At 49.0% G+C, this 21,301-nt stretch overlaps 8 protein-coding genes across 8 annotated transcripts; 4 read left to right on the top strand and 4 right to left on the bottom strand.

The window, feature by feature from the left end:
- Positions 1 to 476: 476 nt before the first annotated feature.
- Positions 477 to 2,237, top strand: N7537_000228 (D-arabinono-1,4-lactone oxidase; the record flags this gene model as incomplete). Its single annotated transcript, XM_056891286.1, has 1 exon — positions 477 to 2,237. One exon carries the CDS (start codon positions 477 to 479, stop codon positions 2,235 to 2,237), a length of 1,761 nt encoding a protein of 586 aa, XP_056756281.1.
- A 1,868-nt stretch (positions 2,238 to 4,105) lies between these two features.
- N7537_000227 (uncharacterized protein) lies at positions 4,106 to 4,335 on the top strand (the record flags this gene model as incomplete). The annotated part of the gene is made up of 2 exons (XM_056891285.1): positions 4,106 to 4,232; positions 4,253 to 4,335. The coding sequence occupies 2 exons, from the start codon at positions 4,106 to 4,108 to the stop codon at positions 4,333 to 4,335; spliced, it is 210 nt and encodes a 69-aa protein (XP_056756280.1).
- A 210-nt stretch (positions 4,336 to 4,545) lies between these two features.
- Positions 4,546 to 5,758, top strand: N7537_000226 (Zn(II)2Cys6 transcription factor domain-containing protein; the record flags this gene model as incomplete). Its single annotated transcript, XM_056891284.1, has 3 exons — positions 4,546 to 4,752; positions 4,804 to 4,901; positions 4,966 to 5,758. 3 exons carry the CDS (start codon positions 4,546 to 4,548, stop codon positions 5,756 to 5,758), a joined length of 1,098 nt encoding a protein of 365 aa, XP_056756279.1.
- A 2,228-nt stretch (positions 5,759 to 7,986) lies between these two features.
- N7537_000225 (cation-translocating P-type ATPase) lies at positions 7,987 to 11,319 on the top strand (the record flags this gene model as incomplete). The annotated part of the gene is made up of 3 exons (XM_056891283.1): positions 7,987 to 8,232; positions 8,316 to 8,581; positions 8,670 to 11,319. 3 exons carry the CDS (start codon positions 7,987 to 7,989, stop codon positions 11,317 to 11,319), a joined length of 3,162 nt encoding a protein of 1,053 aa, XP_056756278.1.
- A 789-nt stretch (positions 11,320 to 12,108) lies between these two features.
- N7537_000224 (J domain-containing protein) lies at positions 12,109 to 14,512 on the bottom strand (the record flags this gene model as incomplete). Its single annotated transcript, XM_056891282.1, has 6 exons — positions 12,109 to 12,257; positions 12,321 to 13,259; positions 13,317 to 13,974; positions 14,051 to 14,277; positions 14,343 to 14,427; positions 14,483 to 14,512. The coding sequence occupies 6 exons, from the start codon at positions 14,510 to 14,512 to the stop codon at positions 12,109 to 12,111; spliced, it is 2,088 nt and encodes a 695-aa protein (XP_056756277.1).
- Positions 14,513 to 15,636: 1,124 nt separating this feature from the next.
- On the bottom strand, positions 15,637 to 16,102 carry N7537_000223 (uncharacterized protein; the record flags this gene model as incomplete). Its single annotated transcript, XM_056891281.1, has 2 exons — positions 15,637 to 15,664; positions 15,726 to 16,102. The coding sequence occupies 2 exons, from the start codon at positions 16,100 to 16,102 to the stop codon at positions 15,637 to 15,639; spliced, it is 405 nt and encodes a 134-aa protein (XP_056756276.1).
- A 1,077-nt stretch (positions 16,103 to 17,179) lies between these two features.
- Positions 17,180 to 18,086, bottom strand: N7537_000222 (uncharacterized protein; the record flags this gene model as incomplete). The annotated part of the gene is made up of 2 exons (XM_056891280.1): positions 17,180 to 17,711; positions 17,770 to 18,086. The coding sequence occupies 2 exons, from the start codon at positions 18,084 to 18,086 to the stop codon at positions 17,180 to 17,182; spliced, it is 849 nt and encodes a 282-aa protein (XP_056756275.1).
- A 1,822-nt stretch (positions 18,087 to 19,908) lies between these two features.
- On the bottom strand, positions 19,909 to 20,967 carry N7537_000221 (CDP-diacylglycerol--inositol 3-phosphatidyltransferase; the record flags this gene model as incomplete). Its single annotated transcript, XM_056891279.1, has 3 exons — positions 19,909 to 20,277; positions 20,342 to 20,718; positions 20,781 to 20,967. The coding sequence occupies 3 exons, from the start codon at positions 20,965 to 20,967 to the stop codon at positions 19,909 to 19,911; spliced, it is 933 nt and encodes a 310-aa protein (XP_056756274.1).
- Between the last annotated feature and the right edge of the window lie 334 nt (positions 20,968 to 21,301).

Below are 21,301 nucleotides of genomic sequence, written 5' to 3'. Positions count from 1 at the left end.
GCTCTATAGAGCATTTCGGAGTCCTGTGTATTTGTGCCATATTTGTGCCATAGAGGAAACTGGAGCATCTGGGGAATCTGGGGATGTAGATAGGTGGATTTCGCATTTGAGTGGTGTATTTAGGCAATGATTTTTAAGAATTCAAGTTTCATACCGTGGTTGCCTATTTATCTAGGCTTATCTTTTTTTATTATAAATTACACCTATAAAATCTATAAATTAATATAAACATAAAACATAAAACATAAAACATAAAACATCTGATTGCTCGGACATTTATAGCATTTAGGGTATAGTCCTCCGTATAAGGGCAGGGCTTTATGGACGGGAACGGACCCAGGGGGGGAGGGGGTACGGAGATAAAAAAAAAAAATCATCCGATCTGAGATGTCGCCATCCTCGATCGTTTGATTGTAAATTCCTCCTTTCTTCCATTCTACATCCTCTCCCCCGATGGCAATGTGAATATTTGAGTCATGGACCCCTCCATCCTCCGCGAGCTCTCCAAGCTCGACCCCGCGGTACCGTTCCGCTCATCGACCGATCATCTGCATCACACATGGGCCAAGACATTCTTCTCGCGCCCGGAGTTGTACATTCGCCCACAAACCATTCCAGAGATTCAACAGGTAGTGACTCTCGCTCGTCGCTGTCGTCGCCGCATCGTAACAGTTGGCAGCGGTCACTCGCCCTCCGACTTAACCTGCACCTCGTCCTGGCTCGTAAACCTCGACGACTTCAATCGCATCCTCCACGTTGACCCGTCAACCGGCTCGGTAACCGTCGAAGCAGGCATTCGATTGAGCCAGCTGGGTGCACAACTGGAGGAACATGGCCTGACACTCGAGAACCTTGGCAGCATTGACAGCCAGTCCATAGCAGGCGTCATCGCCACCGGCACCCACGGCAGCTCTCTACGCCACGGCCTGGTATCGGAATGCATCGACTCACTTGGCCTGGTACTCGCCAATGGCCAGCTGGTCCACTGCAGTCCGACAAACAACCCAGACCTGTTCCGCGCGGGGCTGGTGTCACTCGGAGCGCTCGGAATCGTCGTCGAGGTCACCTTCAAGGCGACGCCCACGTTCAATATCGCCTGGCGCCAAGAGCGGTATTCGCTACCTCGCGTGCTGGACGAATGGTCGACGGGTCTATGGACAGCGCATGAGTTCGTGCGCGTTTGGTGGCTGCCTTATGAGAAAGGCGCTATTGTCTGGCGTGCTGATAAAACCGACCTCCCGCTGCGCGCTCCCCCGAAAAGCTTCTACGGCGACGCACTAGGCTACCATATCTACCATAATCTCCTAGCCTTGTCCACGTATATCCCGCGTATCCTCCCGTGGGTCGAGTGGTTCGTCTTTGGAATGCAGTATGGCTTCCGGACTGGGTCGACCATCACCGAGGCCGTTGAGCCCGCGCGCTCAGGATTGTTGATGAACTGCCTGTATTCACAGTTTGTTAATGAATGGGCTCTCCCGCTGGAAAAAGGCCCCGAGGCCATCGGTCGGCTTTCGGCCTGGCTGCACGGCGACACGGAGACCGCGCGCATTCCCTTCTCATCCAAGGGACTATACGTGCACTGTCCGGTTGAAGTGCGAGTCTCTGATACCACGTTGAACACCAAGCCCCGCCCATTCCTCGACCCGACGAGTCGCGACGGCCCAACACTCTACCTCAACGCAACGCTTTATCGTCCATACCTCCGCGACCCACCGTGCAAAGACCGCTACTACGAGGCCTTTGAATGGCTGATGCGGGAGATGGGCGCGAAGCCGCACTGGGCGAAGAACTTCCATACATTAAACTCGCATGAGCTAGGCACCGCATACGGGTCAGACATGGAGTCGTGGATGAAAGTGCGCTCAGAGGTCGACGCGGACGGGATGTTCGTGGGCGAATGGCATCGGCGCCACCTGCCCCTGGAGCTCGGACAGGGAAGCAAAGCACCCGAGGGCGAGAGACTACCCCTCCTGGAGCGCGAGCACGAACGTCGCAGGGTGGATATGAGTGGCGTTGGGGATGGTGTCGAATGGGTAGGGGATCGCCGATGGCAGGTTCAGCCTCAGGCTCAGGTTCAGCAACACTCCTTTGATGAGTTGGATATGGAGAAGAGCCTGTACCCATTACCGCCAGATCACTCGTCTAGTCCGTCTAGGTCGACGACCAGCGAGGAGAGCTTTGATTTGCTTGTCAAGGGTGAAGCGAGCATATTGCTCCCCGATGGACCGGGGGTGTGAGAGGAGAGAAATTAGGCTCCCGTCGAAAACAAACAATGTCCTGTTTTCGGGTGAGAGAGTCCTGATTCTTCCGTTGCTTTTTTATCTGCTGATCTGTCGGTGACCGTTCTGACTGGTCCACTCCAGGGCTGTGTTGGTGCTTATTGGCCCTCAGGGCTAATTTGGTGATTTCCCGCATCACTTTCGTTTTTCTTCTCTTTTTTCCCCCCTTTCTCCTCTTATTTTGTTCCGAGCGATTTAGGATTGATGGTTGATCACATTGGGTTGACAAATCTGACATCCGAGGATGTTCAGGCTTCGAATTCCTGACGGCAACTGTCTCCCAAAAAAAAAGAGAAAATGAGGGCTTTTAGATCTCCTTCCTAGACGGAGTAGATCGCTCTGATATTGCATATTGCATTTCCCCCTGCTTTTACCCTTAGTTTCCTTTTTCCACTCCCCTTTTTTTGCATTTACCAAGACCAGGGCAGAGAAATCTTATGGCCTCGTGGTCTCTAGGCACTTGAAAATTGGAATCTGTCGGTGAACTGGTGGACTGCATGTTTAATGCAGGTGCTCATACCAATCCCTTCCATAGGGCAAGATTTGTATCTCTGCCTTTTTGCTTTTGAAAACATGCATACAGCAATCAATAGTCCATAGTCCATAGTCCATTCCATCCTTGTACACACACACACTCCGTGGCCAATATTTACATGGAACTGTTCATACCTTATTTCTGTGGAATCGGGGAGAAAGAATCACACTGTCAGTGTCTCTGTCCTTGTCCCTTGTTCCCTGTTCCATGTCTTGTCGCAGCTGAGAGACTGAAATGGTTCATGTACGGCGTACTCGACAAGCCAAACTCGACGCATTGCGCAGGTTCCCAAACAGGTCCACGGATTCCATTGCATCTCACGGTCTAGACAGCTCGGTGGCAAACCCGGGATTCAGGATTGATGTTCTGTTCAGACGATAGATATCGTAAGGGATGGGGGAAAGGAAGAAGTACAGGCAAATGTACTCCGTAGATCAGTAACACATTGTATGGTACTACAGCTCGAGCTGAGAACTGTGCCGCCTGGTATGTATACTTAGTATACACACCTCATACGTACTTACACTGCCACACAGTACAAAAGGGAAGTTGATCAATGCAAAGATCTAGCCTAGACAACTGTTCGCATTAGGGCTGCTTCTTTGGGATTTGATCATTGCACACTGGGTCTGATTCTGTGCGAGAATGCAGGCAGTACCAGGGTAAAATTGTACGAAAGAAAAGAAAAAAAAAAGAATCGAGAGTCAACTAGGTAGAAAGGTAGAAAGGGGAGAAGAAGCCCTAATAGGAAAGGGTAATATCAACCCCGCTTTCTATCAAAAAGTACATCCTATTGTCTCTGGCTTTCAGCCTCTTTTCAACTTCTTTAAACTCTTTCTCTTTCTCTTTTCAGAGGCTGAGAGAGAGCCCACCTGACAGTTGAATTATCTACATATTCTGGCATATCATGTTGTACCACGTTTCGGTGCAGCTAACAAGGATGCCTATGTCTTTCTTTTCACCGACTACGTTTTGGACTTGTTTTATTTTTATCTCGCATTGACCCCTTCATAGGTGCAGATTGACCAGGGAAGTGATTGGATATCATCTCATCACAAATCTTGATGGCCTGTCGCAATCTCCAGGCACGTGTGGTGGGGGGTTCTCTCTGACGTGCATTGTCAGCATTCGAGGGGGAAATCGTGTGACAAGAGCGTTACCTTCGGGCTTGATCCTCTCTGTCTTTTTCTGCCCAATTACTAGGGTGATCTGCCGAATTCACGGGCTTACGGCTCGGACCGTGTCATTGTACTGAATCTCTAGGTACCTAAACTGTCGCCTAAGTGCCTACATGGCCTACATGGCCTACATTCCTCACTGGGATAAACCACATGTCACCCTCGTCACCCTCGTCACCCTCGTCACCCTCGTCACCCTCGTCACCCTCGTCACCCTCGAGCGCTTTGAGCAGTCTAACAGTCTTTCCACGTCATTATAGCCAAGGGCTTCTCTGCTGATGCGGGGGACAACTTCTCTGCACCTTTGATAATCATGATATCAACGTTTGGCCCTGGCAGCTGAAAGTCCGTTTCATTATCATCCACCCCACCTGCTCGATTCTTTTCTTTTTCTTCTGTTTTTCTTTTTTACTTTGCTGGTCGAAGCTCTCTCCCTCCCTTCCTCCCTCCTCTTGAAATCTTGCTATCTCTCTTCCCTTTTTTTCCTCCACCCTTCCTACTCTTGCATTACAATATCTACCTCCCTTGCTTGGTTGCTGGTGGGGTTTCCAATATGATACCATCCACCATGTCGTGGCAGCCAAAGCTTCGCCCCAAGGGCTTCCCGCATAGCATTGACGACTTTGCGGCTGTGGCTTCGTTGTCGGAACTAGAGCATCGGGCCCGGGCTGGCGAGGACAAGCGCGATCAGCGCGTCTTCCGGGTCAAGCGTAAGCATGTTTTGAAAGCCTGTGATCGCTGTCGCGTGAAGAAGACCAAGGTATGTCAACTGATATAGCATGGAGATTGCGATTTGACTAACCCACCTTAGTGTGATGGGAAACAACCTTGCAACCGTTGCTCGGTGTACAACCACCCTTGTCTATTCCGTGAAAGAAAGGCCACACAGACCAAAGTATACTCTCGAGGGTAAGGGCATGCATAGAATCTCAAGCCACTCGTATCCTCAAAAGCTCATAGACAAACCACACAGATTTGTCGAGATGCTCGAATCCCACCATTCCCTCGTTGTAAAAGCCCTCCAGAAACTCTACAAATTCTGCATCAACAACGAAGGCTTCCCAGGCGACCCCCTCGCCGAAGCCCCAGACGGACACCCCCTAACACACGCAATCCTCGACCGGCTGGGGCTAATCCAACAAGCCGAAGAAAACGCCGACGAGCCAGACGAAGACTCAGAGGACTTGCGCTACCTACGACTGCTGTCAACTTCCACTGAATGCAGCGTCACAGCAGAGCCCTCGCCAGAGCCAACAACGCCGCCAGAGCCCTCGCCATCCATTTCTCGCCCACCATGCCCAATCCCAACGCCCATATCTGTGCCCAGCCGCACTGCCGCCACAAGCTGGCAATGGGATCTCCAGCCCGTCCAACAGACTAGCTACAGCTACCCAGACGCAGGGTACCACGACCTAATGGCACTGCAGCAACGGTCGTCTATGAGTGCGCCAGACATGAGCACTGATATCGCGCCCCATGTTGACCTCCCCTCCGCATCTTCGGGGCTACCGCATCATCCTCAACATGCCCACCACGAGCCGCCGTTCCCGTATGTCCTGGATGGATGCTGTGATTCAGGCACTACCCAGCAGGGTGTTAAGCCCGTGCTGGCAAGATTACCGCCTGGTCTCATGGCTGAGTCTCATGTTTCTCATCATCTTGATGAGAATCTGTCTGCGGGGATGATGGGTGATTTCCATTTCCAGGCACATGACTCGGCGTTTTATCCTGGGTTTACACCAGGCTGGGATTTCCCTTCGGGATAAATCTGACTTGGTATGATATGATGGACGTCTTCTCTCGTCTTCTGGAGATACAGGGCCCTTTTTTTCGGGTTGGGATTTTGGCATAAGCTGCTGAGCAGCTTCTTTTATTTCACTTCTTATCTATATTTTTTCTTGCCATTTCGTTTTCTCTTTTCTCATCCGAGTCACTCCAGCCCTCTTTTACTTTTTCTTTTACTTTTTCTTTTTCTTTTTCTTTGTGGAACCTCTTTCTATACCCCCCACATCTGAGTTTGGACTCCTCCGCCGTACGCAGGTTTATAAGATTGGAAGATGTCTGGCACATTGAGCCCTAATCTTTCTTGATCAGTCACTTTCCTTTTGGTTTTTACTTCTCGGACTCACCCAGGTCTTTCTTTGGATCGTCATTATTGATCTTGGATTTGGATTTCTTTTCGATTCAGGTATCTAGTTTGAGAGAGTATCGCCCTATCAATTTAGGTACTAGTTCTTATACGTTCATTTTTTTACAACTTTAGGTTTGGGTAGACCCTATTTTTGTATAAAAACTGGTGTGGTTACTTACAATGAGATATAGATTTAGCATGGTATTATATTACCAGCAACAGATAGATCCTACGATGGACATTTCCTAGCTTGAAAGGTCAGTCATACTTCCCAGTCATGGTCATATTCCAACAATCTCAAAGATAATAACCACAACGAGGCCCAAGGAAATGCGAAGTACTATGTACACGATACATCCCATCCCAGCTGACCTACAACTAACCCATATAACACAAGAAAACACGAAGTCTGCCTCACACCAGATCTAGATCTCACACCAAGTCATAGAGTAATACAATACATGTACGACCTGACACAGATGCATCCAGCATCAACCCAGAGAAAAAAGCCAACCGCCGCAGCAAAGGTCTAAAAAGGGTTCGGGGCGCGCAGATCAGACCAGATCAGATCGGATCGGATCGTAGATCACAGCAAGTGCGTGTGTCATATTTCCTGTTCGGGTTAAAGACTGGTGACTAGGGGTGTGTGGGGGAAGGTTGTATGTGGGACTTGACATGCGCTTCTGTGGTTGCTGAGGTTGTGTACCCTGGCGTATATACTTCGGTAGATGTACTAAGATCTCCGTAGGTGTACTATGATGTAGATGGTAATTATGTACTGATGTATACATCTAGGAGTTGGAGATATGGGTGTGATATAGGACAGGGAATAACACATGACATTGCATATAGAACACATACCAAGTTGAATACTGTATCATGCTATCTCCCTGACATTTCTGGCGGAAATTTATATTTTTCCAAGATTGTGATTTTGTAACTCTCGTCGATTATTCTCTTGTCTACAAAACATAGAGGGATACAAAGTACGCACGCACACAGATTGCAAAGAAATGACAACTCGAGGAGGAATAGGAACCGATACATCAAACAGAGAACATTGTGCAGCTTAGCTGTGTTCGTGGACCCCTAGTGTCCTGTGTCTGGGAATCTGTCTCTGGGATATTAGAGTCCTCGATAAGGATATACATAAACTGTTCATACCGCCCAACTATTCTTGTTGAATGATTCCCGCCCCCCGGTTTCTTCCGCGTGCCAAGGGTTTGGCGCCAAACCCTTGGCGCCAAGGGTTGCTCCTGCCGGCGGAGATTCGCCATTTCTATGGGAGTGTACTTTACTACCGACTAATCGTTTGTTTTATCGAGGAAACAATAAGAGCAAGGAAACACTCAGATTCTTGCTCCCTTAAAGAGGTAAACTCACCGGGCACTAATGGAGCAAGACCTTGGAAGTTTGACCAAAGCGAGGAATATTCTACAACACCCCGAATCTTGGCAATTCCGCGCTTGCAGCTACTATATGTAGTAATTCTTGGTCTCAATATGCCCCATTATTGGATGAGCCCCAATCAGAGTCCGGTGGCAATTAACACGATGTAACCGGCACAATGTCTTGGCGTCATAGCCCATCATATCTCTTCCAATGAATCGGCCAACGTGCTTGGCCACCCAGGGATGAAATCTTGGAAGTCATCGGCCAAGACTCTGGGGCATCTCCACACTGTGTTTTTCATACGAGAGTCTGAGCTCTCGCTTAAGATCTGAAGAACTACACTCCTCCCCGCACACAGAGCTTTGTTTTGTTCAACTATCCAGACAGTGATTGCCCAAAAAAAGAGTCAGACGGGCAAACAGCTCGGTAGTTATCACCACAGGATATCTACTCACCCGAGAACAAACTCCAATGCCAGATGAGAAGCACGACGTCCCACCCGACTTCCGTTCGGGTGGTAGTCCACTAAGCCAGCCGGCTCACACGCTACCTTATGAAGCCGTGATCAATCAACTCGGCACTGGGCTGGACGAGGGTCTGGCACCCGAAGAAGCGAGTCGTCGTCTGCAACAATATGGTCCCAACAAACTGGATGAAGGAGAAGGCGTGTCGTTGGTCAAGATTCTCGTGCGCCAGGTGGCCAACGCAATGATGCTAGTAAGAGCGTACTGTTCCTTGTGCTGCTATCGCGGAACTGGTTAAACGTTCTCTGAGTCTAATACAATTTGTTGGTCTCGTAGGTGTTGATCCTGGCTATGGCGGTCAGCTTTGGAATTCAGTCGTGGATTGAGGGCGGAGTAATCTGCGCTGTTATTGTCTTGAATATCATTGTTGGATTCTTTCAGGAGTACGCCGCCGAAAAAACCATGGAGTCATTGCATTCGCTGTCATCCCCGACGGGAACTGTCTCGAGAGGTGGGCAGACATTCTCGGTGCCGTCGTCGGAGATCGTGCCTGGTGACATGGTCGAGCTTAGGACGGGGGATACCGTTCCAGCGGATATTCGGTGAGTTTTCTGCCACAGTACACCTGTGATTTCGAAGGTATTGGGGGAATTTTTCCAGGTGTTAGCCGATTTACTGACACATTATCAGCCTGGTCGAAGCAGTCAACTTCGAGACTGACGAAGCCCTCCTGACTGGCGAGTCTCTTCCCGTCCAGAAGGAATGTGACTCAACATTCAAAGAGGATACTGGCCCTGGAGACCGCCTTAATATTGCCTATAGTTCTAGTACCGTCACTCGTGGTCGTGGGCGTGGTGTGGCTGTCAGTACAGGTATGTTCACCGAAATCGGATCTATTGCCCTTGCATTACGGGCCAGTGGCAGTAAGCGTCGTCAAGTCAAGCGTGGTCCCAACGGTGAGACCAAGAAGCGTTGGTACGTCCAGGCCTGGAGTCTCACCTGGGCAGATGCCGTGGGTCGATTCCTCGGTGTCAATATCGGAACGCCCTTGCAGAGGAAACTGTCAAAGCTGGCCTGTTTACTGTTTGGAATTGCCGTTGTGTTTGCCATCATTTGCATGGCTGCAAACAAATTTAGCAGCAGCACCGAAGTCATTATGTATGCTGTTGCAACCGGTATCAGTATGATTCCGGCGTGCCTAGTGGTCGTGCTTACTATCACCATGGCAGTGGGCACCAAACGCATGGTCGAGCGGAATGTAATTGTTCGCAAATTAGACTCGCTGGAGGCGCTTGGTGCTGTCACAGACGTTTGTTCCGATAAGACTGGTACATTGACCCAGGGCAAGATGGTTGTCCAAAAGGCATGGATTCCATCTCGGGGGACGTATTCTGTCGGCCCATCCAACGAGCCTTTCAATCCTACCGTTGGAGATGTCACTTTTACCCCTGTGCCTCCTTCGCAATTAGATCATGAGAAGGAAGGTACCGCTATGGAGAACGCAGAAGGCCTGGTCTCGGGAAACCGCCAGCTGGAAGACTTCTTGGACGTCGCCTCGATGGCTAATCTCTCCCACGTGTACAAGTCCGAAGAGGGCGAATGGAACGCGAGAGGTGAACCCACAGAAATTGCCATTCATGTCTTTGCATCGAGGTTCAACTGGAACAGAGACCGCTGGATCAAGAAGGGTCAGGGTACAGTATGGCACCAACAAGCTGAATTTCCATTCGACTCAACCGTTAAGAAAATGTCTGTTATTTTCAGCAAAATCACTCCACAAGAGACCCGGACGATGGTATTCACCAAGGGTGCGGTCGAGCGCATCGTAGACTCATGCACCTCTGTTATCTGGGACCAAGATTCATCTACCCCCGTGCCAATTACCAACGACCACCGCGAAAAGATCATACAGAACATGGAGGAACTCGCCAAACTAGGACTTCGGGTCCTGGCTCTGGCCCATCGACCGTACACTGCCCCGGCACAACTGCTCGAAGATGCCGACCTGAATCGTGAAGATGTAGAGAATGATCTGTGCTTCCTAGGACTGATCGGCTTGTATGATCCTCCACGCCCCGAGACGGCGGGCTCAATCCAGGCCTGCTACCGAGCTGGTATCGTTGTCCACATGGTTACTGGCGATCACCCTGGCACTGCCAAAGCGATTGCTCAGCAAGTCGGAATCCTTCCTACTAATTTCGACGCAGTGGCAGCTGATGTCGCGGACGCCATGGTTATGACTGCTAGTCAGTTCGATAAACTCACTAATGAAGAGGTAGATTTGCTTCCGACGCTGCCTTTAGTCATTGCACGCTGTGCCCCGCAGACTAAGGTGCGCATGATTGATGCCCTTCATCGCCGTGGCCGCTTTGCAGCTATGACCGGAGACGGAGTGAATGATTCTCCATCGCTTAAGCATGCCGATGTTGGTATCGCTATGGGACAGGCAGGTTCAGATGTGGCTAAAGATGCATCTGATATCATTCTCACGGATGATAACTTCGCATCGATTCTCAATGCCGTCGAAGAAGGTCGTCGCATCTTTGATAACATTCAAAAATTCGTGCTTCATCTACTGTCGGAGAACATCGCCCAGGCCTGCACCTTACTTATCGGATTAGCTTTCAAAGACGCTGACAATCAATCCGTCTTCCCTCTGTCACCGGTCGAAATTCTCTGGATCATTATGATTACATCGGGTATGCCCGACATGGGCCTTGGAATGGAGGTGGCTGCCCCTGATATCATGAACCGTCCTCCTCAGAGTAAGCAAGGCATATTCACCTGGGAGGTGATTATCGACATCCTGGTGTATGGTATCTGGACCGCAGCACTCTGCCTAGCGGCATTTTCTGTCCGTATGTGGGGATTCGGTGATGGTAACCTAGCGCGTGGCTGCAACAAGGAGTGGTCAGAAGAGATCAAAGACTGCGAATTAGTCTTCCGAGCCCGTGCCACGACATTCGTATGCTTGACCTGGTTTGCGCTGTTCCTGGCTTGGGAAATGGTCAACTTGCGCCGGTCATTCTTCCGCATGCAACCGAAATCCAAGAAATACTTTACCCAGTGGATGTACGACGTCTGGCGGAACAAGTTCCTTTTCTGGTCCATCATGGCCGGATGGATCACTATGTTCCCCATCCTCTACATCCCCGTTTTGAACGACGTCGTCTTCAAACATAAGCCTATCACCTGGGAATGGGGCATAGTGGCGGTCGAGGCTGTCTTGTTCTTCATCGGCGTCGAAGCCTGGAAATGGGCTAAACGAGTCTTCTTCCGTCGCAGAGGCCGAAAGTATCCGCAGTTAACTTCGTTGGAAGAGATCCCGGGGCAACAATAACGAATGCTTTCCCTGGCCCGACATCAAACGGGGCCAGGGAACAAACCACCACACCGTCTTAACACGCACACATCATCGGAACACACTTACTGGCAAAAATTGGAACATCATTTCATGGGGATTGGGGATATCTGGGGGAGGTATTTGGAATGGATTGTGGGCAATTTGGGCTTAGCGACTGCGCTCCCCCCGGGGTTGCTTTCTCACCCACCAAACATGTACATGGTTCATCTACCAAGCTCTGTTGCGGGGACTTTTTTACTAAGAATAGAAACAAGCATGAGGTTAGTCTTGTAATAAATAAACGAATAATAATATACGGGGGTGCGTAGCCTAAAAAGATGGGGGATTTGGATTGATACACTCTAGGGCCGACTGTTCTTCGAGGTAGGGTGAGAGGATTGGCTAAAGAAGAGTAATACATTTATTCAATCCAGACTCTATTTTAAACCAGACTTAGAGTAATCCAGTCGATTAATCACTGTACCGCGATATAATCGGGAGGACCTAGACTTACACTAGCTCATTGCCCAGAAGAGTAACGAGTTCGTAGACAGCGAAGTTGAATCACATCGCCATACCCAAGTCACTCCGTGGCTACCGATGAATAAGAGAATTTGACAAAAAAAAAAAATTTCCCAGAACGCCTCAGTGACAACAGTAGGCCTAAGCCCATGACATGGCAAGGGCGAGGCTAAGGTCCAGGGTTCAGATCAAAGGCTAGTGTCACACATACACATCACACAAGCTGCGAGTACAATCGATCAATCAATGCATGAAAAAGGGGAATCAATCCTCATCTTCCGTCTCTGTGTCGGTGTCGCTGGTATCGGCTGCGTCGCCGTCGGTATCACTCTCGCTGGAGTCGTCGGAATCCTTAGACTTCTTCTTGGGTGCTTGACCTGTCTTGATCGCCTGCATTTGGCCGGCGATTGAGTCTAAGAAAGTGAGTTAGTAAAAGAAATAAAGAGTTTAGTGGGTAGGAGCTGAGAAAGACTTACCCTCGTCAGGCTCGCTGATGTCGTCTTCCTCTTCCACGGCGGCTGCCTTGGCAGGGTCGTCAATGTGCAGGGTAATTTGAGCCGTGTTGTCAAGTCCCAGGTAGCTGTCACAAATCATGTGGAGGATGAAGGTGAAGTCGCCGACCTGCGGGGGAGCCTGGAACTGCATTTTGAGAGTCTGGACGTTGAAGGTGGGCTTGCCGGCCTCGTCGAAGATCGGCTTGTCGAATGTCGTGAAGGTAAACGGCGGCACGGCCATCTTGCCCTGTCTGCCGTCTGCGAGGAAGATGTTCCAGCGCGGGGAGTGATCGCGCGCTAAGTACGGTGCGTGAGCCAGAGGTGGCTGGATGGTTTCAATCTTCGCCTCAACCTTCTTGCCGTCCTCCATCTTCGCGGCGCGGTTCTTGGCTGGCTTGCGACCCATCAGGGCTTCCAGGTCGTCCTCGTCGGGGTCAATATCTTCCAGGTCGAGCGGGTTCACTGGCGGCACAGATGTGCTGCCTGGCGGGATGAAGCGGGCTTTGACTACCAGCTGTACCAGACTGCTGGGGGTGATCACTTTTTCTCCCATAACCTTGAAGAAGATCCGCTCGGGTTGGAGCATGGGGAGTTGCTTGGCAACTGAGATGGCATCGGTGTATTGCTTGTCAGAGAGAAGACCAGCACCGACAGTAAGGCTGCGTCGTTGAGCCTCTGGCAGTTCCATATATCTCTGAACGGTGAGGTGCTCCTTAGAATCTTCGCCCTCTATAGACTTGACAATAGCATCGGTGAAGTTGGGAAGTTGCAGCAATGGTGATGAGCCCGGGGACACAGCCTGAATGAGGTTCTGAGACGTTTTGAAACCACCGACGATCGGCCCAAGGTTACCAAATGCGAGTGAAATAGCAGTGAAAGCTTCAGTGAGAGCAAGGGCAACAGGAGCCGCTTCATATTTTTCTGCAGTGGCTCAAGTCAGTGGTATGTTTCAGAACATCGTTGGGAAATTTTTCTTACCAGCATCCAAAGAGGCATCACCAAGATCAACTCGGCCAAGATAGGCCCATAACAAAGCCAAAGCCTTCCGACGAGAGGAGCTATCCAACTGCTTCAGCGCCTCACGGTCCTTGGCCGTAAGGAACGAGTTATCATCTGCCAGCACCCGCTTCTCGAGCTTGGCCAAGCCAGACTCGGCCCGAGCACCCTTGAGCATATCATTGAATTCCTCGCCGGAGGACAACGCGCTGATAATTCCACCTTCGGTAATGTCATCCTTGTACTCACGGAAAATATTTCCAGCGCTGGCAACAAGAACCCGCTCCTTTGTGTAGCGCTGAGATCCATACCACCACTTGCCGACAATGTAAGGTAGAAGGACGCCCAAAAGGGCACCATAGACCATCAGAACGTATTTGCCATTGCCATCCATAACAATGAACTTGGGAAGGGCAATGCCGATGCTAAAGCTCTGCTTGCCGTCGGGGTGACCAAATTGGAGGTAGTTGTTTCGCACCTCCTCGTCAGTGAGAGCTTTATAAGCCTTGGTGAGCTCCACAAAGCGCTCGTTGAGCATCTCGATAGTCTCGTTCTTGGCGGGGTCGGGGCGAATTTTATCGGGGTGGTAGATCAAAGACATGCGCTTGTAATGTCTAGAGATAGCCTTCTCATCTGCGCTCTATTTTCCGAGAAATTTAGTTAATCAAAACCATCTAGGTGTATTGGGCGAGCACGCGCCGAGCTGGATAACTCACTCTCGAGATACCCAAAATATCATAAGGGTCGTATGCCTTCACCACTGTCCGGGCGGTGACGACAATCAAGTAGACCATCCATGCCATTACGGCATATCCAAGGATGACCGTGACGATACGCTTGACTCGGCGCTCTTTGCGCAGGCGCTTGCGCTTCTGTGCGTCGATGAGGTCCGCATGTTTAGGTTTGAAATCGGATTTGATGCGGGGAGCGGTGTTCTCAAGTTCTGTAGATCACATAAAGCGGTTAGGGCCTATGGGTTACAGCTGGTATAGTCTTGCCAAAGCTCACCTTTGCTAGGTCGTAGGAGGTTATAGGTGAGAGGGAGAGTGACCAGGCCGGTCAAAGTGAGGATGAAGAAGGGGAAGAATTGGCCCTAGAAGCCAACGTCAGCGCTACTGTATCATTATTGGATCAAGTCCCATCCTTACCTGCTCATCATAGGTGTAGTCTGACGACATCCTGCGGCGGGTTCAGGATACAGACAGCGGTGGCCGCTGGCCGCGGAATTTAAAGATCGTGTTGCACAGGGCTGTTGACAGAAGCCACTTTGGACGGTGAAGAGAACGCGTTGGGATTGTTCAAATGAGACAAGAGCCTATTTAGAGCCCAAAAGCCTGACTCACAAGAAACAAAGGAGTGATGTAGGGGGAGTTAATATCGCACTTCCTGATCTGGTGATGACCGTGTCCTCAAGCAGGGTCCACTCACCGCCTGCCGTAAATAGTACACAATACGTGGCAGTTTCTTTTGAGGCTGCAGGCGGTGAAAGGACGAGAATCTGAGGTCCCCAAACATCTGATGTCTGCTTACATACTACATCTTTTGTAACTATACTGTGCATTGTTGGCATGTCTTATGATTCATGATTTTTTTTTTTCGGAGGTCAAAATGTGTTCATAATTTTTGGTGCGAATGAGCTCAAGGCTGCATATATACTAATTAAATACTCTCTAGGAAGAGTTACAGCCATGGTCGAATATCCAATCGAAACCACATGCTGCAGCCTTAATACCATTTCCTTTCAGTTTAGGAGTATTGACAGAACAGATCCGTCGCACACAATTCTCCCCTCATAACAAAGATAACCAAGACATTCCCAGTCTGCCCAGAAAAGGAGTTCAAGCGTCAACAACTCGAGGTCGGACGCAAACTCAACCAATCCAGACAAAGGATAGGAAGTATCAGCCAGAAAATGCCTATGACTCATTTTCTCATGTGTGCGATAGAATCAGTGGACCAGAATCCACACGGCCGGGTCAAGAGGGACCAATCCAATACCTCGCGAGAGGCATCTTCATTGCTGCAAGTCGGGACCCGGGATAATCCGTGTGATCTAGCGTTCTTGCCACTTCAGTGTGGTGTGGGCGCATTTGCAGTGGGCGACAGAAGACGCAGGGCGTCATGTTGTCGGTTTATTTTCGATGGCGTTTTTCTTTTGTTTTATTTGTCGAATGCGGGTTCATAAACGTCGCAAATTCGTAAAAAATCGTTTTTGGTGTTTTGTCTTTTTTGTTGACTGGAAAAAAAAAAAGTTGGCGGAACAATCCGTCCAGTTAAGTCTCCAGATGGAAACTTCAGACATTCAATCTCCAAGGGCATGGCCACTCGTTCTGAGAGCGATGTCAGGATTGGTAATTTTTGAAGTAAATCAGGAACGAGACTGGTACTCACGAGTCGATGTAGTCGAGTCCACCGAAGTACTCAAGCATTCGATAACAGAGGCTCACATCGTCGCCCGGCTCTCCGCCGAACAGACGAAACTGTGCTTCTTCCAACCCATCTGATTCCAGCCGCGAAGGGCGTTTACGGGTCTGCCAGGCTGTATACCCATAGTGCCATGATGGGGCGAGGGCGACTACCGGAGATCCACGTGAAATGCATGCGTCAGGAGAGTTGTCGGCAGACGCAAGCGCACAAAAGCTGTTCTGAGGTGTCCGAAGGGTTGATTTGATTTCCACGGGCAAGGTCGGATGCTGAGCGAAAACAGTGGGAGGTATGTTGCGGTTGCTTGAACGACGAGTGCGGCGTCTGTTATGCCTCTGGCCCATTCTCAGAAGTAGAGAGATTCAAAATAAAAAGAACTTTTGATATAGAGGGGAGCGACCATCACCTCCAAAGGACGAGATGAGGTACTGAGAAAGAAAAAAAAACCTCCTCAATATGCAGCAGGAGTGACTCTTTATAGAGTAAACTACGTGAGTCACTTAAAAGGAGAAAAATGGCCAAGACCCACTTTCTCGGTGGGACCATCCCGAGAGAAGATCTTTGATCACCTTTTTGATCACCTTATGGCTTTAAAAAATGGCGCCAGGTCCTTCAAGGTCCTACGCTAGTTCCAATTGGTTTAAAAGGCGTGATTTTCTTTTAGTCAACTGCCTTCCCATCGCGTCATTCGAGGACCCCCAGAGTGAGTAATTATTAAACTTTCTATGCTTTTAAATGAGGTGATTCGCCTCAGGGATGAGCCTCACGAATATTATGACAGTATGATATTATGAGCCATAAAGTCAAGAAATTGCCAAAATTGTCAAATATTGAAACAAAAAAAAAATTGAAACATCAAATGACGACTCCATAGACTCCATAGACTCCATAGACTCCATACTGCCGTGTCATGAGGTGATTGGAAAAGGACCGATGCCGGATTTCCTTAATAGTGCCGTGCGGACCGAATGACGATCGCATCAGGCAACAAAGACCTTTCCCTTTCCGACTTTACCCTAAACTGCCCTGAATCCCTAAATCTCCCTAAATCACCCTATAACTGCACCCCCGGAGCCTTCGTTAGTCTCCGGTCTAGGCAATTTGGGTAGCAAGGGATATTTCAATTTTTACACCTTGCATCGAACAAACCCACGTGTGCAACGTGTTCAACATGGAGAAATTTTTTTAGATGCCTTCAAGCTAGGCAATAAACAACTGAGTCATTTAAGTGTATTATGTATTATTATTTTTTAAATTCGGGAAGCTGAAAGAAATGCTCCCAAGGTTGCCATGTTAATTAATGGAGTGCCTGATCTGTGAGGACACTAAATATAGCCTTGAAGACCCTGCCCAGGTGAAACTTGCAATGTTCCCTCCTTTGTCTCCCCTGTGATAAACAGAGCAAACAGAACAAACACACATTAAACAAATGCAAACATTTTAATTTCCAGACTCTCCCTTGCAGCAGAATCACTATATTCTGGGTCAACAAACGCACTGTGTGGTACTGTGAAGCCTCCCTCATCCACTTTGGAGCTATCGAATTGGGTGAAAATGAGAGGTTCGTTGGGTTGTTGACCGCTGAGATAACACCATCTCTGACTTGGACTAAACGCATATTGCCCGAGTTCATTCCACCCATTTGGCAGCGTTAGACGTGTGGCGATACCCTCGTCTTGGATATTAACGGAGCTCCAGTCACAAATCGCGAGGGGATCCCTTTGGATGGGTTTCAATGGCCGCCAGACATTGATAATCAGGACTCGGTTAGCGAGGAGACGGTTGCGCTCCTGCTTGTCCGGAACAAGCGTTTTCAGGTAATGGAGTGCACCCCTAGTTGTGAAATCTGAGTGCACGCTGTGCGCCGGGGCGCGGTTTCTATCGAGCAAGGATCTATCTTCTGCAAGGCATCGCACTCGATTTGCAAAAGTGACTGTCCTAGTGGCACCAGTTCTGCGACATTGTTCAGCTTCTCGAGGCAAACATGGTTGATTCTGGGATCAGTACTGACATTTTGCGAACTAACTCTTCGGTCTTGCGGATGATCGCATCTTTAACATGCTCTTCGTCCGAGACCTTATCAAGCTCGGGCATTTCGTGTGACAGGTATACGAATCCGTTCTTGTCGAGTGTGTAGGATGATTCCTGTCCCCGGATATCCTGCACATGTACCTTGTGCATCTCGGCCAGCAGTTCCATTTCCTTGAGATTATCCTCCAGTTTACCATTGGCACAGTTGACTTGGACATTGTTGTCGACATCCCGGCGTCTCCAAAAGCGGAGGTCTGTGTCGACGTGTCTGGTTATGTATTCGGCGTTGTCTCCCATATTGGATATTGAGTATTGATATCGGAATCGATATATTGGTCCGAAAATGGCACTACTAAGGGTTCGCAGTGGGGAGATGCAGGCTTATAAGTACCTGTATTGTGGCAACCATCAAAAAAATCCCGCGGGCTCCGATTAATGTGCATAAACCGGGGATATAGTTAAAAATACTGTGTATAGAGCCCCTGTTGAGGGGCTTTATCCTCGCTTCCAACTTTATCAGCGCTCAATAGCGGCATTAATACGAGTACGAACCCGAGGTAGAGATCGTCAGCTCGTGATTTTCGAAATGCACAAATCTGGAATTCCCGTCATCTTGTTTGTATGACATTCGTTATAACTAATGTAGTCATCCAAATATCGCTAGTATATACAGGGCTAGCGTATAATAACTTCAATATGTAGTCACCGATGCTGGAATAAGAACAAGAAACAATTCATAAACAGCCAGTCTATCTTATAGGATATTTCAAAAATGAACGTCTCAAACTTTTAGAAAACGATTATTGAGCTGTTTCACACAAGACCTTCAGTGAACCCGTAATATATCTAGAATATGGTAAAGTCAAGCCAAGCCGAAATTTGACGAGTAGTCCCAGAACGTGATATATATCTACCGGCCTTAACTAAGAAGCCTAAATGATGATAGAAAGAAAAAGAAAACAGCATATTGCCTTGACTCGGACAACTCTAGCGAATGAACTAGTAGGAGTGTAGACTCATCTCATCGCTCGTCCTTGACCAGCATCAGGATTCGCCGAGTTTGACAGGTATCACAGATACAGCGCGAGACGTCGTGCAACCAGGAAGCCATTGCATTATTTGACGACCTGAAAATATAGTTATAGTTTAGATGAACTGACAGAGTCCTAGAGTCAGAACTGGGGGAATCTGTTGTGGATATATAATGGAAAAAAGACTTGTTTGATATAAATATCTGACGGACTAGAGGCAAAATTAATCGCTACCTACCACACGCTCTTGGATGATTTGCTAGGTGGCCGCGAGGCGATCGATCGGGATATACATATACCAAAGATAAAGCTATCGCGTTAGGATGAAATAAAGGAAGTTGTTATGTCGGCCTATTAAACTAATTTAGGAATGGGTATAAGAATCCAAATCTTGTCATTACTGCCTGCAGATTATGGCAAGCAACCCTTTGCCTATGCACTATGTGAGAGGAGATTCTTAGACCTAAAACAAGGACTTGCCAAAGCGCAATAGCTGAAATCAAAGGGAAAAGTTTCTTGATGGGTAAAGGCCAACAAGAAACAAACAATATCAAGTATCGGAAGCAAGATTCCACGGCTATAATTGACCAGGTCATTCATCCAGTCATAGCTAGAGTCAGGTACAAGGGCAGTGCATTAAATGATGTATAAGACGGTGTTAACAATGATCAAAGACCGTTAGAGGCAAAGAGGAAAAAGGAGACAAGATAGAAGAGCCAGGCCGATGACACAGAGCCCGAAAAGCGAGAAGGAAGAAAAAGGTAAATAGAAAGGAAGAAAAGCTGGGAGAAGGGCAAGAGAGAAAAAATGGAGAAAAAGAAAAACACAACCCGCTTGTACTGTACAGGGTCCCAGAATCCGGACCATGCCTGGCCACCAAAAGCCATCATTCCTGTCCAAGACGCTTGTGAGTAGGATCCAACTACCAGTCCAACCATTCCCCTAGGGAGGAAGGGACAGCTCCTAGAGCTGTCTACTTGCACATCCCTGAAAACACAGACCGTAGCTCCAAAGACATGCATAACAAGTAGGAAGGAATCGGAAGATTCGACTAGCTACCGTTTTAACTTTGACGTATTTCCAGTCCGTTACTTCTTGCGGTTGGCTCGGCGGGTAGCAAGATCGCCCTCAGCAAGCCATTTGCTGGCGTTCACCATCTGGACAATGTTGACGAACTGCTTGAAGGCCATGATGGGGAACGAGATACCGGTGATGATCCACGGCCAGGTGCTCTCGAGCTTGTTCGCACGCGCCATCTCGAGAGCACCGGCGCTCCAGGGACTGGCAAAGAGGCTGGCCGGCTCGGGGTGGGCGGGGTTTCCGGGCTGGGCGGAGGACAGCTGGGAATCAGAGACGGGCTGCAGGAGCGAGGGGGATAGGGTTGGCGAGGAGAAAGACAGGAGGTAAAGGCCGATGAAGAAGGCTTCATTGGCAGTACAGCAGATGAACAGAACGACCTAATAAAATATTGCGGATAAGCTTGTGGACGTGTACAATCAGTTCGCTGCGACGGTGTCTTACCTTGCTGGTGTAGTACTGGTACATAATCCAGCTACGGCTAGGATCAACCTTCTTATGGCTCTGGCTAGATCCGCCCATGCTTAGAGTAGCGTACATGTGCATGTAGTGGCTGGCCATGTCCAAACTGATGAGACCCTGGAAGAGGATGGCCCATCGGGGCCAGGCAGAGCTCAGGAAGACTAGGAGACACGCGGTGGTGCAGCGGTCGGTCACCATGTCCAGCACAGCACCGAAGGTGGTGGATTGGTTGAAGTATCGTGCTGCATAACCGTCCAGGCCGTCCAGCAGACAGGACACCGTGTAGAGAAAGGAGCAGGTCCGGGGGTGGAGGGGCATGTAATATAAGGAGGCGAAAGTCAAAAAGACTCGGGAATATCCTAAGAACGTGTTAACTATATGGCAACTTGAGGCTTAAAGCCACATCAGCGGGGCAGCCTACCGATAAGATTCGGAGTGAAAAGGAAGATGTTTTCCTTGCTCTCCTTGCTCTCTTCCCGTGCCGCAGATCTGGCCCTCTTCTTGGAGGAGGCGCGCTTTGAAGGTGTCGACACGGAGCCATTGCTAGGCGAATCTTCGCTTTCCTCAGCGGCAAGGGAAGCCTTTTGTCGTCGTGTTCTTGCGCTCATTGTGATGTGAAAGGGATGTGACTAGCGAACTATTTCTCTTATAGGTCGGGGACGTATGGATACCGAATATTTGGTCTAGGTGGTGTCAGCTTCGGGTGGTAATGCAGATTTAAAGAGGGAAAACACACCGTGTCAGCGAGATAAGAATAAAGCGAATTCACTCAGGATAAGGATAGGAGGCGTCCAGGTGGGAACTTTGCGAGGAGAAATTTCAACGATAAGGGGAGATAAGCGTGCTTTGTTGACACGCACTTGAAACTTGCAAGAGCTTCCAAGGTTATGATGAAATTAAAAGAAAGAAGATGAAAAAAAAAGAAGGGATGAAAGAAGAAAG

This window comes from Penicillium hordei (genome assembly GCF_028827395.1).
Source record: "Penicillium hordei strain IBT 12815 chromosome Unknown utg000001l_segment0_segment0, whole genome shotgun sequence".
Lineage (NCBI taxonomy): Eukaryota > Fungi > Ascomycota > Eurotiomycetes > Eurotiales > Aspergillaceae > Penicillium > Penicillium hordei.
Note: the sequence above shows the minus strand (reverse complement) of the source record. Positions and strands in the feature narration are given on the sequence as shown.